General features: G+C 38.4%; 2 protein-coding genes across 2 annotated transcripts; both read right to left on the reverse strand.

Moving 5' to 3' along the window:
* Positions 1-1,729: 1,729 nt before the first annotated feature.
* Positions 1,730-2,041, reverse strand: LOC141401778 (larval cuticle protein 65Ab1-like). The gene has a single exon (XM_073982262.1). The coding sequence runs from the start codon at positions 2,039-2,041 to the stop codon at positions 1,730-1,732; it is 312 nt and encodes a 103-aa protein (XP_073838363.1).
* Positions 2,042-7,516: 5,475 nt separating this feature from the next.
* On the reverse strand, positions 7,517-7,804 carry LOC141402492 (larval cuticle protein 65Ab1-like). Its single transcript, XM_073983956.1, has one exon. The coding sequence runs from the start codon at positions 7,802-7,804 to the stop codon at positions 7,517-7,519; it is 288 nt and encodes a 95-aa protein (XP_073840057.1).
* Between the last annotated feature and the right edge of the window lie 7,139 nt (positions 7,805-14,943).

Consider the following 14,943-nt stretch of genomic DNA (forward strand, 5'->3'; position numbering starts at 1 on the left):
GTAATATAAAACTTGGTTATAGGTGAAAAGTGTCAAGGGATGAAAAATTCTACACAAAAATTCACTATAAGTTTCAAAATAAAGCATACAGCTATGTATACAATTTCCTTAAAAAAATTAGATTACAAATTTATATATATTAGGATGAAATTATATGTTTTAATTTTGGACTGTTAATTTTACATAATTCCATACAGGATCAAAATCTAGCAAAATCCTTTACTTCTTGGGAATATTTTTAAAGAAAGAAATGTTCCAAAAGAAATTTCATTATGAGTCTCTGAATAAAAGAAATCTGTAACCATAACGTATAACATTCTTAGCAGCCCTTGTTTTTGATGTAGGGTTTAGGGCCGTATTTTAAAATTTTTAACCAGATTGTCGTTATGATTGAAAAATATAAATAACTTATTGATGGTTTTTCGTTATAAACTCATACAAAAGATGTTGTGTGTTCAATTTTGGTTACTTTCCGACGTAAACTTTAAAAACGCCGATACACGTGCCTCATATTTTTAGCTCTACTTTGATAATCTACTCGATTTTCCTTGTCATTTTTTTTTTTTTTTTTGTTGTCGCACAGTGTAATCAATTTTATGTGTGGACGAAAGTCGTACGTGGAATTCAGGAACAACATGTCCAAGCCCCACAGAGTGAAACAGAGAGTCTCCCAAGTTGGAGTGATATCTCTGAAACTGTTTAACCTCTACTTCTCTGTTTCCACCTCACCAGACGCTATGAGATCTTAACGTATGTAGATAATTGTACGATCATGGCGTCAAGTACGTCTCCGCATGTCATTCCTGAAAGGCTGAACTCCTATATTACTGATTTTATTAGTGTTTACAATGCCCGAATTACAAATATCCGCCACTAAATCACTCTGTTCAAGAAATTAACTTCAGAGGACTGAGTTAAATGTCATGGTAGCAGAATTCCGACCATTAACTACCCCATGTTTCATATTCGATAGCATGTTCACGTCGTCCGCTCATGCCACAACTATCTGCGACAGTGTGAGATGTGCGAACTATGTCCTCAAGGCTTTAGCCGACAGCACTTGGGGTGCCGACAATGAAACCACGATAGGTCGGACTGCGATAAGCTATGCGGCCTCCCTAAGAGTACAAACTATAAAATAACAGCAAAAATAATGTTATACTATAGTAAACTATTGAAAATACCTAAAATCGGAAGGTATTGTTGGCAATATTTTTTTAATGATTGCAATTTCAATATTAATTTTAATTTCCTATCCTTATAAGTTATCACAGTAAGGGGTAGTTTACACTATATGTAAATGTTATATGACATGAAATTTTCCATCATTATATAGTCGCTAATATGTGCAGTATTGGGGATTTTCCTTACGCCATTTACTTTGTGCGTCCACACCAGCAAAATTGTAATAAAATTACGTCTCCACATTGCCTGCGTGGGTAGATATAGAATGTTTTTATTTCGTGTCATATGACATTGATAGATAGTGTAAACTACCTCTAAGCAGTTTTGGTCATTGTGCAACACTGAAAAATGTTTATGTCTGGCCTCAGGCATGACAGAAAACATACATTCTTCCCAACACTGCTACTTCAATCATGCAGTAGAAATATAAATTTCATTAAATTTCCTTTGTTTCTATCACTCAATCACAGGAACACATATTTCGTTAGATTTAATCATCAATTTTTTATTTATTCACATTATTTTTAACAAAAGATCTGCCAACTTAGGCAACGGGGGCGACGGGCAAATGAGCACCTTCGGGTTGGAAACCATTTTCATCAGCAACATAGTTGACGGTGAATTTTTCGCCAGTCTTTTCATCGATCCAGGTGTAAGTACCGCGGACGACGATGGCTTCGTGATCAGTACCGACATCCTTGAGTTGGCCTTCTTCGCTGTGTTCGGTACCATCGGAAGTTGCGACAGAGTAGGTGTAACTTTCGGGACCTACATCAGAGTCGGATCTTAAAACTTCAACATCAGGACGTGCCAAGGCAATGGCGAAGAGGGCAACGAAGACGATGAGGAATTTCATTTTGCTTGTGTTATTCCGTTGACTAGATAAACTAAACAGATACTGTCTGTCGAACACGGATCCTATTTTATATACAGTGGGGCGATTGATATTCTGCCAAAAATATATGGAGAACAAGAAATTAATTTAGAACAAGAATTCAATCTGGAATAGAATATGAAGGTGCCAAACTAGATTTTCAATTCCCATATTGCTCAGATAATTAACTGCAGTGCAAGTTAATTTCATTTTTGCACTTTCTTGTTTTTCGTTTGTGTGTATGTAGGTGTTGGTTTTTTATTTGGCCTTAATTTGGTGGAATAGATGAAAAGCAATCACACACTGGGTTATTAGAACTCCGTTTGATACGACGAGTGAATATCGAACTATTTTCCAGTTGCGGATTGAGTTTCCAGTTGACTAATTGTTCCACAAACATCCCAGGCGGGACAAGGAAGATCTCTCACAACAGGCTGCAACAATATGCAGCTTAAGCCTACCAACAAAGCTCAGAATACTCAAATCCAATGTCAAATCTGTCTTGTGCTTGGTTTACATTTACGAAATCCACTCGATTTGAACTGTCAATTCCACTGATTAAACGTCAAACGAAATCCAATGGATTTCAGATGAGTTTTCATTTGACGTATACGCAAAGGAATTGACAGTTGAAATCGAGTGGATTTCGTAATGTAAACCAAGCATTGCAGAATGGGTGTACGACGTGGAAAGTCACCAACGGCGTTACGAAACAATTACAAGCTTTCATTAATGTTGTTGTTGTTGTATCATCTATTGGCAGGAACAGAAGGTGAAGGTCTCTGGTATCCAAGTATGGATTTTGCGGCTGTTTGCATAAAGTGGGCAATACTTTGCCACTGTACTGATATGTTATCGGTACGAGGATTGCTTTCGTTAAGCAACTGGGCCAGTCGAGTGCAGCTGTTGAGTGCAGCTGTTGCAGCTTACCGATGACTTCCAACTTCCGTGTCGTATCTGTTCGTACTTTAATTGCTACGGTTCAAATTTCACTACTTCCTGTACCTCCCCAAAAATGTTCAAAAATGTTCGATAAAATGATACCCACGAAAACTGTCGAAGGAAGTATCCGAATTGGTCATAACGTTGCACATGGTAATATTACTTCCAGGCATAGATCAGGATTAAATATGGATTATTTAATTATTTCCACAAAAAATTTGGAACAAGTACTGTTCAATAGCTTGTTTCGGATAGTTTTGAAATTTTTTGCAACAAATTTATCTTGCTGGTCCTGTTACGATGGCGCACTTTTTTCGGAGATGGGATAAACCGATTTGGTCCAAACGTTTTACATCGTATTATATCTTACAGACTCGGACTATGTCCGAATATTGACTACATTTGACGACTCCTTGGGGTACCTCCCACACAACGTTTGGAAAAAGTATAGTTTAAGGACTCTTCTTCGATCGATTTTAAATTGTTGACAACATACTGTACATGCGCCGCTATTTACGACGGTACAATTTTTTTTCGGGGCAAGTTCACACTTCTTGAGAAATTGGCCTAAGAACTAAAAAAACGTGAGAAATATTGGGTTTACTTGTTTTCTTTAGGTCCGAGTCAGAAAATATATCTCTGTCGCTGCTGTTCTATCGGGGCTACATCGAAACATGGACCCACATCCACAATTCTCTGTAGAAATATGTCGTACCCGTGATGAAGACTAAATATTTATACCAAAGAATAAAGAAGACTAAATACCAAATTTCAGACAAGTAAAAAGGTATCAGTCGGTTTGCCGACAGAGATATACCCTCAGCCTGTGAGAATTGCAGGTGGGCACCGGTCGAACTTAAACTAAGTTTGGACAAAATATTACGAAGGCCAAATTTTGGACCGAATCGGGTGATCGTTTTGAGAGTTATGGTGCGCTCCAGCCACTAGACATGGTGTCATAGGGGGCTTAACAGTTTTCTGGCTATTCTCTCAGGAAACTTGTACCGCCCCTGAAAGACTTGTACCGTCGTAATGGGGGCAGCGAATACAAGTTGCTACAACAAAGATCAAAGCGATTCGAAAGCAGGCCTTAAACAGCATTTATCCGAGATTTTATGAGGAATGTACCCGAAGGAGTTGACGTATATAGTCCATATTCGAACCTTATTAATGTCTCGTAGAAATATTATGAAATACAAAGTAAGGACCAATCGGTTATGGCCTTCGAGAGTTATCGTGCGCACCATTTTAGTGAAAAGTTTTGAACTTTTGTGGGGGAGGTACGTAAAGGAATGGACCGATATAACATATCTTCAAAATAAGTTCGGACAAAACATTGCGATTACCAAATTTTAGACCAAATCAGCAGATCCGTTGGAGGGTTATCAGGCGCTCCAACCACTACACATGGTGCCATAGGAGTATTTCAAACCTTTCGGCCTATTTGCTCAGGAAGTGTGGACTTGTCCCTGATAAAACTTGTTCTTTCGTAATCCGGACAGTAAATACAAGTTGATACAACAAAAATCAAAGCGATTCGAGAGCAGGTCCTGAAAATTTCCGAAAAGTTGTGTGGGTTGTACCCTAAGGAGTGCACCGATAGAGTGTATACTGCAACTTTGCCTATGCCTGGAAGGCATACGATGTGTAAAGTATGGACCAAATCGGTTAGTCCCTTTGAGAGTTATCGTGCGCACATATTTTCCGTACATTTTTGAACTTTTGTGGGGGAGGTACCGGAAGGAATGGGCCAATATGGTCCATCATCGAACATAAACTAAGTTTGGGCAAACTATTACGAAGTCCAACATTTAGTCCGAATCGGTTAAGCCGTTCGAGAGTTATGGTGCGCACAAGCCAGCCAGACAGACAGACGGCCGGACATGGCTAAATCGACTCCAAATTGTCTCAAACAGATTTCGTCCAAACATACTTGGGATCTAAAACCGTTATTGTGATGAGGCACATTTTTGGTCGTATCAAAGTGTATAACCCTCGTTAGCCTAAAGGCTGAGGGTATAATAAAGTAGCTCAAAATTTCCAAATAGGTATGCTTCTGTGGAAGTTATACGAAGACGTGGACCTATACTGATAATTCTCTTCTAGAGCATTTTATAATTCCATGGAAGACCAAATACCAATTTTCAGTCATTTAGGTTGAATATTGAGACCACAAGCTACAAAATACCGTGAATTGGGAGGCACCCTTCTATGGGGAAATTTCAGTTGAACAAGTAAAAAAGTGTCAGTCGGCTTTGCCGACAGAGATATACCCTCAGCCTATGTGAATTGAAACTTTTATCTACAGATTTTTCTGGTTAGAGTACAAAAGTGTTGCGGGATAGGTACTTAAAGGAATGGACCCACATAGTCCATTATGGAAGATAACGCGCCCACTAGTTTGGACAAAATATGAGGAAGGCCAAATCTATGACCAAATCGAGCTATCCAGCCCTATGGTGCCATAGGGATTTTTACACCTTTCGGGTTGTTTTCACAAGAATGCAAGTTGCTTCAATAAAATCAAAGTGATTCAGAGCAGGTCTTAAAGTGAACTCATCGGAATTTTGTGTGGGAGGTACCCGAAGGAGTTGACAAATATAGACCATATTCGAAACAGAACTATATACGGTAGATATGTTAAGATGTGTAAATTATCAACCAAATCGGTAAATCCCTTCAAGAGTTATCGTGCGCACAATTTTTCCGAACATTTTTGAACTTTTGTCTGGATGGTACTTGAATTAGTGGACCGATATATGCTCCAACCACTACACCGGGTGTCCTAGGGTTTGTTTTGCAACTTTCAGACTATTTTCTCAGGAAGTATGGACTTGCCCCTGATAAAACTTGTACCATCGTACGGAGGCAGCGACTACGACATGTTACAATAAAAATCAAATCGATTCCAGAGCTGGTCCTAAACTGAACTTCTCCGAAATTTTGTGTGGGAGGTACCCGAAGGAGTGGATCAATTGATTGAGACCGAATCGACAGATCCATTCGGGAGTTATCTTGTGCTCCAACCACTACACCGGGTGTCCTAGGGTTTGTTTTGCAACTTTCGGACTATTTTCTCAGGAAGTATGGACTTGCCCCTGATAAAACTTGTACCATCGTACGGAGGCAGCGACTACGACATGTTACAATAAAAATCAAATCGATTCCAGAGCTGGTCCTAAACTGAACTTCTCCGAAATTTTGTGTGGGAGGTACCCGAAGGAGTGGATCAATTGATTCCATAATAAAACCTCATCTAAGTCTGGTAGTCATTTTACGATGTGCAAATTTCAGCCATTTCGGTGGGTGGTTCTGTGGCCAAAACCTGCAAAATACCGAAAATCGGAAGATACCTTTCTATGGGGTCTATAGTAAGATGTGGACCTATACCGACTAATTTCAGATGGAAAGTTCTATACCCACAACGAAGACTAAATACCCAATTTCAGTCATTGCTTTGGAATATTGGAGACACAACCTTTAACATAGCAAAACTCGATAGGAACCGTGCTATGGGGGCTACGTGAAGACGTGGACCTATGCCGACAAATTACAGGTGGAATGTTTTATACCCCCAACGAAGACTAAATACCAAATTTTAGCCATTTCTGTGAGATAATGAGACTAAAACCTACAAAATACCGAAATTCGGGAGGTATCGTTCTATGGGTTGCTATATCAAACTGATATGGCACATTTTCAATACCAAATATTCTAGGAGTAATAGAAACATCTGTACCAATTATAAAGTTCTGTCTTAAATATAGTGAGCTGTATCTTGAATCGAAAAGATTGATGGACGGTCGGACAGACATGGTTATATCGGCTTTTATGCTGATCAAAAATATATATATATATATAGTTATACTTTTTAGGGTCTCCGACGATATAATAAATAATAAAGGAAGAGCTGACTGTATTCTCACCATAACCTACTACGAAATTTTCCCTTTACATTCTTTCGCTAGTTCTAATGTGACATTGTTTGATTTGAATGTTAGGAGTGCCGCTGGACTGTCGATAAAAATTCCTATTGAGTTTAATGTGTGATGCTGTAGAGGTATATTGCAAGCTTCCCTTATGGCAAGTATCACTGTCGTTCTCCGGTAGCTTCGTGGATATCGATATGTTTGCTTCTTCCGAGACTCCACAATTCATCATGGAGCCGTCCTTATATACCTTGATGTCGTAACAATATATTATTTCATTCTTTCCTACTTGTAAATTATACTTCAAAATGCTGATTGATCTAAGGTCATTGCCGGAGTACAATAATTAGCATTAATTGCTATCTCTCTCGGTGGTTTTTGAAGCACGCAGACATGTCAGTATGCTCTATCTGCCCACAATCCATGACCACCCAGCCATGCAAACCTACAAGCCGTATTTGCTTTGATGTTGAGGGCTTCAGCCGATCAAGTCCGCACTATACCTCACAGAAACATATTTTTAATTAGATTTAATAATCAATTTGATTATTTATTTATATTTTTTTACAACAAAAGTTAGACCAACTTAGGCAACGGGCAAATGAGCACCTTCAGGATGGAAACCATGTTCATCAGCAACATAGTTGACGGTGAATTTTTCGCCAGTCTTTTCATCGACCCAAGTGTAAGAACCATGGACAACGATGCGACCATCCTTGAGTTGACCATCTTCGTTGTGAGAGCTACCATCGGATGTTTCGTAGGCGTAGTTGTAACTTTCGGAACCTACATCAGATTCGGATTTTACGACTTCAACATCAGGACGGGCCAAGGTAATGGCGAAGAGGGCAACAAAAACGATAAGAAATTTCATTTTGCTTGTGTTATTCCGTTGACTAGATAAACTAAACAGATACCGGCTGTCAAACAAGGACCGTATTTTATATAAAGTGGAATATCAATTCAGCCAGAAATAAATTTAGAACAAGAAAACAATCTGAAGCAGAACATGAAGGTGCGAAACTAGATTTCGAATACACATGTTGTTCAGTTAATTGTGTGAAATTTAATTTAATTTCTGCACTTGCTTGTCTTCTTAACCCACATAAAGCCCTGGTCATTTAAACGCCACAAAAAATGGTTGCAAAAATTGGGGGTTTTTGCATTTTGTTATAGTATCGTCTGTTATCTATCTATTAAATTATCGTCTTTTTGTAATTTTCTACATTTGATGAAAAATTTAAATATGCGATAAAACTTTAATCATAAATGTTAGATTCATATAAAGTCAGGGATTTGTTAGGAATGTAGTAAGAGTATTTTCTCAATCAAAAACCAAGGTATTGGTATATGAGAATACACCTATATTACTCTCCAAAGTATTCGGCCCTTTTAAAAGAAGGCCGATTACAGAAAAACTATACGTTTTAGAGAAAAAAGTTTTTTTTTAATGCTTAAAGAGTCTCAAAACTATAATTTTCATATACAATTTTAACCCCCAGTTTATGTATTTCGAAACGAAAATGTGTGCGCATGAAACACACCCAAACCTTAGTTTTGGAAATATTATTTCCTTTGCTTTTGATTCAAAACAAAAAACAAATTTGAAAAGCACACTCAAATTTGGTAGTTTTTCTTGTGTATTCATTTTCTTATCGACATACATAAAAAGGCCCTAATTTACTCGCAAAAAAATTCTTGGCGCTAAGCGGGTTAATTGTATAAATGTATGTAGGTGTTGGCTTATTACCTTCTCTTATTTTTTAGGACATATACGCCTAGGGAATATGTGAGCCCGAAACAAACAACAATCGACCGTGTGGTCTTTGAAGACGAGCCGAAACCAATGAAAGTGCTTAATGGAAGAAGCACTTCGAAGCAAATGGTCGCCTGTTTCTTCGGCAAAATTCGGTCAATTCTGAGTGGTACCCCGCAATTTGTTTGCCTGAAGGCTTCGGAGAAATTCAAAAAATGAACAAGAAAATACGAATCATTGTGCACCATGACAATGCGAACTTTCAGACATCGATTCACAACAAAGCCCTTTTACCTGACAAAACGTGGAATTATTGGGTCAATCGCCGTACAGTCCTGACTTTTCACAATGACTTCTTTTTATTCCACATCAAGAAAAAAGGCGTGATCAACGATTTTCCTCGCCAAAAGATGCTGTTGAATCGTTCAAAAACCATGTTTTGGAGCTGTCTCAATCGGAGTGGAAAAAGGGATGCAACAATTGGTTTGAGCGCATGAAATATGGTACAAATCATGCTGGAGAATACCTTAGAATACAATAAAATTATTTCTAGTAGCCCTCGAACACTTGCTTACGAAAAAAATAATATCATTGTAAACAGAACCACCGTGGGTGCCATCGAGGTGAAATGATATGAACACCCGACATCCACGCTGAAGGTCGGGGGTTCAATTCTCCGGCCTGGAAACATCAAAATGTTCAACTGTGGCAAAATACCCCTCAGAAAAGTTGGCGATATTTTCGGAGTATTTCAGCCTAAGAACGCGCCGTTCGGACTCGGCGATAAACTGTAGATCCGATATCAATTACCAAATAAGAATCGGGGTGCACTCATTGAAAAGAGATAAGTCTCCCTTGTCCCTTCTGGGATATTTGTGGAACAATTATTTATCAGAATCTTCGCTAAAAACTTGAAAACTAAACTCGAACAGTGCCAGATACTCGAAGGAGGTAATTGATGTGGTCCATCATCGACATTGTTTTAAGTGCGAGAAAACAAATAAGGAAGTATCAGTCAGCCATGCCGATAGAGATATACCCTCCGCCACAGATCTAAAGACAAGAAGTAAACACAGTATTTCTAACGCCAATATGGGTTTTTTGTAACAATTTCTTAGGAAATGTGGACTACACCCGAAAAAATTGTACCGTCATAACTGCGGCCGCATTCCCAACATATTGCAAACAATTTTAAAACAATCCAAGATGAGCCGTTGAGCTGCACTCTTCCCAACTTTGTGTGGGATGTACCCGAAAGAGTGGTCCGATGTAGTCAATATTTGGACATAATCCGAGTCTGTAAGAAATAACACGATGTACAATGTTTGGTCCAAATCGGATTTTCCTACACACTACTCAGTTTATCTTAAGAAGTACGAACTTTCCCCCCGAAAAAAGCGACGGCGTAACAAGGCCCACAAGAACAACATGTTGCGAAATATTTTTAAACGATCCGAGAAGAGCTGTTAAGCAATACTCTTTCCAAGTTTGTGTGGGAGATAACCGAAAAATTGGTACGATGTAGTTAATATTCGGAAAAATCGGTTTTCCCCTTCGAGGGTTATCTTACGCATTAACCAGTTAGGTGCTGGCTGGTTTTTGTGGAGCTTTTGGGCAAATTTTATGGACTTGCTCCCAAAAAAAAAAAAATGCTCCGTCGTAACAGAGCCAGCAAGGAAAACTGATTGCAAAACGATCCGAAACTAGATATTAAACTGTACTTTTTCCAAATTTTGTCTGGGAGGTACATATTCAATGCCTGGAAGTATGCCATATGCAAAATTGTGACGAATTCGGCTACACCCATCGAGAGTTATCGTGCGCATAATTTAAGTAAACTACTTGAAATTAGTTGGTTGAGGTACAGGAAGTAGTGAACCGATATGACCTATCTTCAAATATGAAGTAAGTTTGGACAAAATATTACGACACCCAAAATTTAAACCAAATCGTTCCCACCAATCAGACAGATGCATGGACAGGGCTGAATCAACTCTAAATTCTCTGACACGGATTTCCTCCAAACATGCTTGGGGTCTAAAAGATTATTTCGATGAGGCACAATTTTGGTCGTATCAGAGTAGCAGAGTAGATGTGTCATTGGGTCGTCTAGATGGCTCTTTGGGTCGTCTACTGTAAAATAAGTGTCATCTTGGGCTGTCTACTGTAGAGAAAATGGCACCTTGGGTCGTCTACTGTAGAGTAGATGACATCTTGGGTCGTCTATGCGAGACACGATGTCCCCTTGGCTTGTCTACTGTAGAACACATGGTCCATTGGGTAGTCCACTGTAGGGTAAATGGTCCCTTGGGTCGTCTACGGTAGAATAGATGGACTATTTGCGTCGTCTACGGTAGAGTAGGTGCCGCCTTTGGTCGATTTCGATGGAGTAGATGGGCCTTTGGTTCGTCTACGTAAAGTAGGTGGTCCGTTGGGCTGACCAAAAGGGTCCAACTAAGGTAGAATAGATGGACCCTTTGGGTCATCTACGGTAGAGTAGGTGCCACCTTGGGTCGGCTAGAGTCGGTGGTCCATTGCGTTATCTACGGTATATGGCCCGTCTACAGTAGAGCAGATGGCCCCGTTGATCGTCTACGGTAGAATAGATGAAGCCTTAGTCATCTACGGTAGAGTAGACGGGGCCATGGGTCGTGATCAGATTTCGATATGGGTATATAGGACAAAAAATGCCTAAAATCGGTCCATCGGAGCTATATCAAAAGTGCTATAAGGTGCACGGTCATGGTGCACGGCTTATTGTTAACCGATCGTCATAGATTTTTGGTAAAGTGTCTTCATCGATTGTACCACAATTGCAGGTTTTAGAGAATTCTTAAATCGTAAAAATACACCTTTGGTCCCATACAAATTACAATGGAAACAAAGCACAGTGGTACCACTTATATGGGAAACTGCGCCAAGAATATTTCTAATGGTCCGATCGATCTGACTTTTTTAAGTAAATACTTAAAATAAGTAAAAACTATTTTAGCTAAAAAACAAGTAAGAAAGTATCAGTCAGCTGTGCTGACAGAGATATACACTCAGACACTGACCAAAAAAAAAAAAAAAAAAAACAAAGCCAAACACAATAATAATGCCGTATATTATAGATATTGATTTTGTATCGCGAGTTTGCTTTAAAATCTGTATGTACCGTAATGTGGGGCTATACCAAATCATTGACATATGCCAAACATATTTAGTAACCAAACTTCTTCATAAAGGACTCGAAATATTAAATAACATTAAACTAAGTTTTGAAGAAATTTTTGAAAAAGTTTTAGAGTTATCTTGCATGATAGCTATTTGAGTATGTACCGGCGGGGTTTTGGAGCTTGGACCATTATCTCAGAAAGTATTGACTTATTCCGGAAAAAGATTGTAGCGTTTTAAATGAGGCCGCTAGAACCACCTACTGAAAAAAGAATCTAAACGATGCGAGAGGAACTCTTAAACTTCGCTTTTTTCGAATTCGATGAAATAACATGATGGGCAAAGTCTGCACCAATCAGAAACTCCCTGCGAGAAGTATCTTGCAGGTTTGCCATTTTGGTTGGTGCCGTCAGGGTTTCTTGGAACATTTTGCCCAATATCTCGAGAAGTATGGACTTGCGCAAGAAAAAAAAATGTACCGACGTAAAGTGAGCCGCCTGGACGACCTGCTAAAAAAACCTTCAAGACGATCCGAGAGGAGCTATTAAACTTCACTTTATCCGAATTTTGTGTGGGAGGGACCCGAAGGAGTGGACCGATAGAGTCCATATTCCAACCTGATACATGTCTAGATGAAATAATATGATGTGCAAAGTCTGCATCAAGGAGTGGACCAATATAGTCCATATTCGAACCCAATCTATATTTGGAAGGAATAATACGATGTGCAAAGTTTGGATCAAATCGATTGCTCCCTTCGAGAGTTATCGTTCACACCATTTTACAGACAAATTTTGAACTTTGTGGGGGAGGTACCCGAAGGAGTGGACCGATACAGCCCATCTTCGAACTTAAACTAAGCTTTGTCAAAATATTACGATACCCAAAATTTGGTTCGAATCAGTTGATCCGTTCGAGAGTTATCGTGCGCACAAGACAGACAGACAGACGGATATGGCTAAATCGACTCCAAATTGTCTGAAACGAATTTCGTCCAAACATACTTGGGGTCTAAAACCGTTATTTCGATAAGGCACATTTTTGGTCGTATCAAAGTGTATATACCCTTGTTAGCATAAAGGCTCAGCGTATAAAATCGGTACCACCTGATTTCAGATATTTTGAAGCTTTTATCTGCATTTTTGGCCTGAATTTGGCTGTAATTTGTTATTAAGGTTCCCAGTAAACAGAAACCTTCTGCACAAAATATTGGTTTCTCGGTCAGTCCGAACTTAACATTTTTAATTGTTTTTCACTCACAAAAACACTCATAAGTAGATACCTAAACAAAAATATGTAACTACCAAAACATGGATGGCTTTAAAGAGGCTTTGGCTTAAAGATAAAGTCTCAAATTGGCTTACTGAGGCTAATAAGTATCGTTGCATGGTATCTATAATCTCACACATTCAGGAATATAACTTCAGTCAAAAGTTGTGTATCCTCAATCCCTTTAAAATATCCTACAATTCGTTTTTTAGTTAGGGGATAATTTGTTTTTAAAATTTTATAGACTGTAAAAGGTAATTTCTTAAAAATAAATTAGGGTTGAATACAAATGCATACTATTCAAGGTGTAATTGGCGACAGCAGCTTCGATGCTGCAAAATCTTCTGAATATTGAGAATACTAATAATGGTGGCGGCTGTGGTGGTGATGTTGTTGGTCTATTGGATGTGATAATAAATATGCAAAGTTTAACTGGTTTTCGTGACACTCATAACCGACATTCCACGAAAAAAAAAAAAAACACCGCCAAACGCCATCAAAAGCAGTTATCAGCGCCACTTTTAGCTGCAGCTAGTCCAGTCAGCAGATATCAGCTGCTATTAGCGTGTCTTTATGGTGGATCTGGTAACAGCATATCATTTCTTTTGTTTGATTTTGCAATTTAATAAAGAAGAATAATCCACCCAACAACAAGAAAATATGGTTAACAGTATTTAAATTAAAAACATGTTTTTTTTTCATTTTTGTGGTATTGTTTTATATATTCACTTTTTAAACAATTGCTAAATATTAACGTGTTCAAGTCTTCACAATTCAAAATAGAATTGTAGAATATCAAGTCTGAGGGGGAGATAATTTAGTACTCCAAAAAACGCTAATTTTGCTGAAGGTTTTATGCCGGGAGCATTTAATTGGAAATATATGTATATGCAAAATTTCTTTGAAGACGCATTTGGCAATGATGTTTAAGCACTTTCTTTCCTTCAATTAACAAAAGAACAATTTACAAAAAAAACGTAAGAAAGTATCAGTCAGCTGTGCTGACGGAGATATACTGCAGCCACTGACTTAAAAAAAACAAGTAAAAAGTCGTTAAGTTCGGCTGGGCCGAACTTTTTATACCCTCCACCATAAAATAGTCTTAATTAAAATGGAATAATTAGTTTAGGTGGAAAAAATGTTCGACCATGGATAGATACACCAATTGTCTTAATTATCAAATCTAATCTAAAAAATGTGTTCAGCCAGGTGAAAGGTACCACCTACAGGACTATATCAAAGTGTCAACCTATCTTTATAATTTTTGGTGGAAAAGTTTTGTAACTGCAGAGAACCTCAAAAGTCAAATTAAATTGAGGGTAGTTCCATCAAACAATGTAGAACCTCAATATGCCGAAAATCGGGAGGTACCGTTATATAGGAGCTGTACAAAAAGATGGACCTATGTTGACGAATTTTAGTGAAGAATTTGCGTGATCACTGAAAATTCAAATGTCGAATTATAGCTAGTTCGATTAAAAACTGTTGCTAAAATTCTCAAAATACCGAAAATCGGGAGGTATCGTTATATGGGGGCTTTACCAAACCATGGACCTATGTTGACGATGTTTGGTGGAGAAGTTTAATGACCACTGGGAACCTCAAATGTCAATTTACAGCTAGTTCGGGTGAAAATTGTAGCTAAAATTCTCAAAATACCGAAAATCGGGAGGTACCGTTATATGGGGACTATACCAAACCATGGAACTATGTTGGCGATGTTCGGTGGAGAAGTTTGATGACCACTAAGAACCTCAAATGTCAATTTGCAGCTAGTTCGGGTGAAAATTGTAGCTAAAATTCTCAAAATACCGAAAATCGGGAGGTACCTT

Source organism: Musca autumnalis, unplaced genomic scaffold (assembly GCF_047663935.1).
Source record: "Musca autumnalis isolate F117 unplaced genomic scaffold, ASM4766393v1 scaffold_4, whole genome shotgun sequence".
NCBI classification, from domain to species: Eukaryota; Metazoa; Arthropoda; class Insecta; order Diptera; family Muscidae; genus Musca; species Musca autumnalis.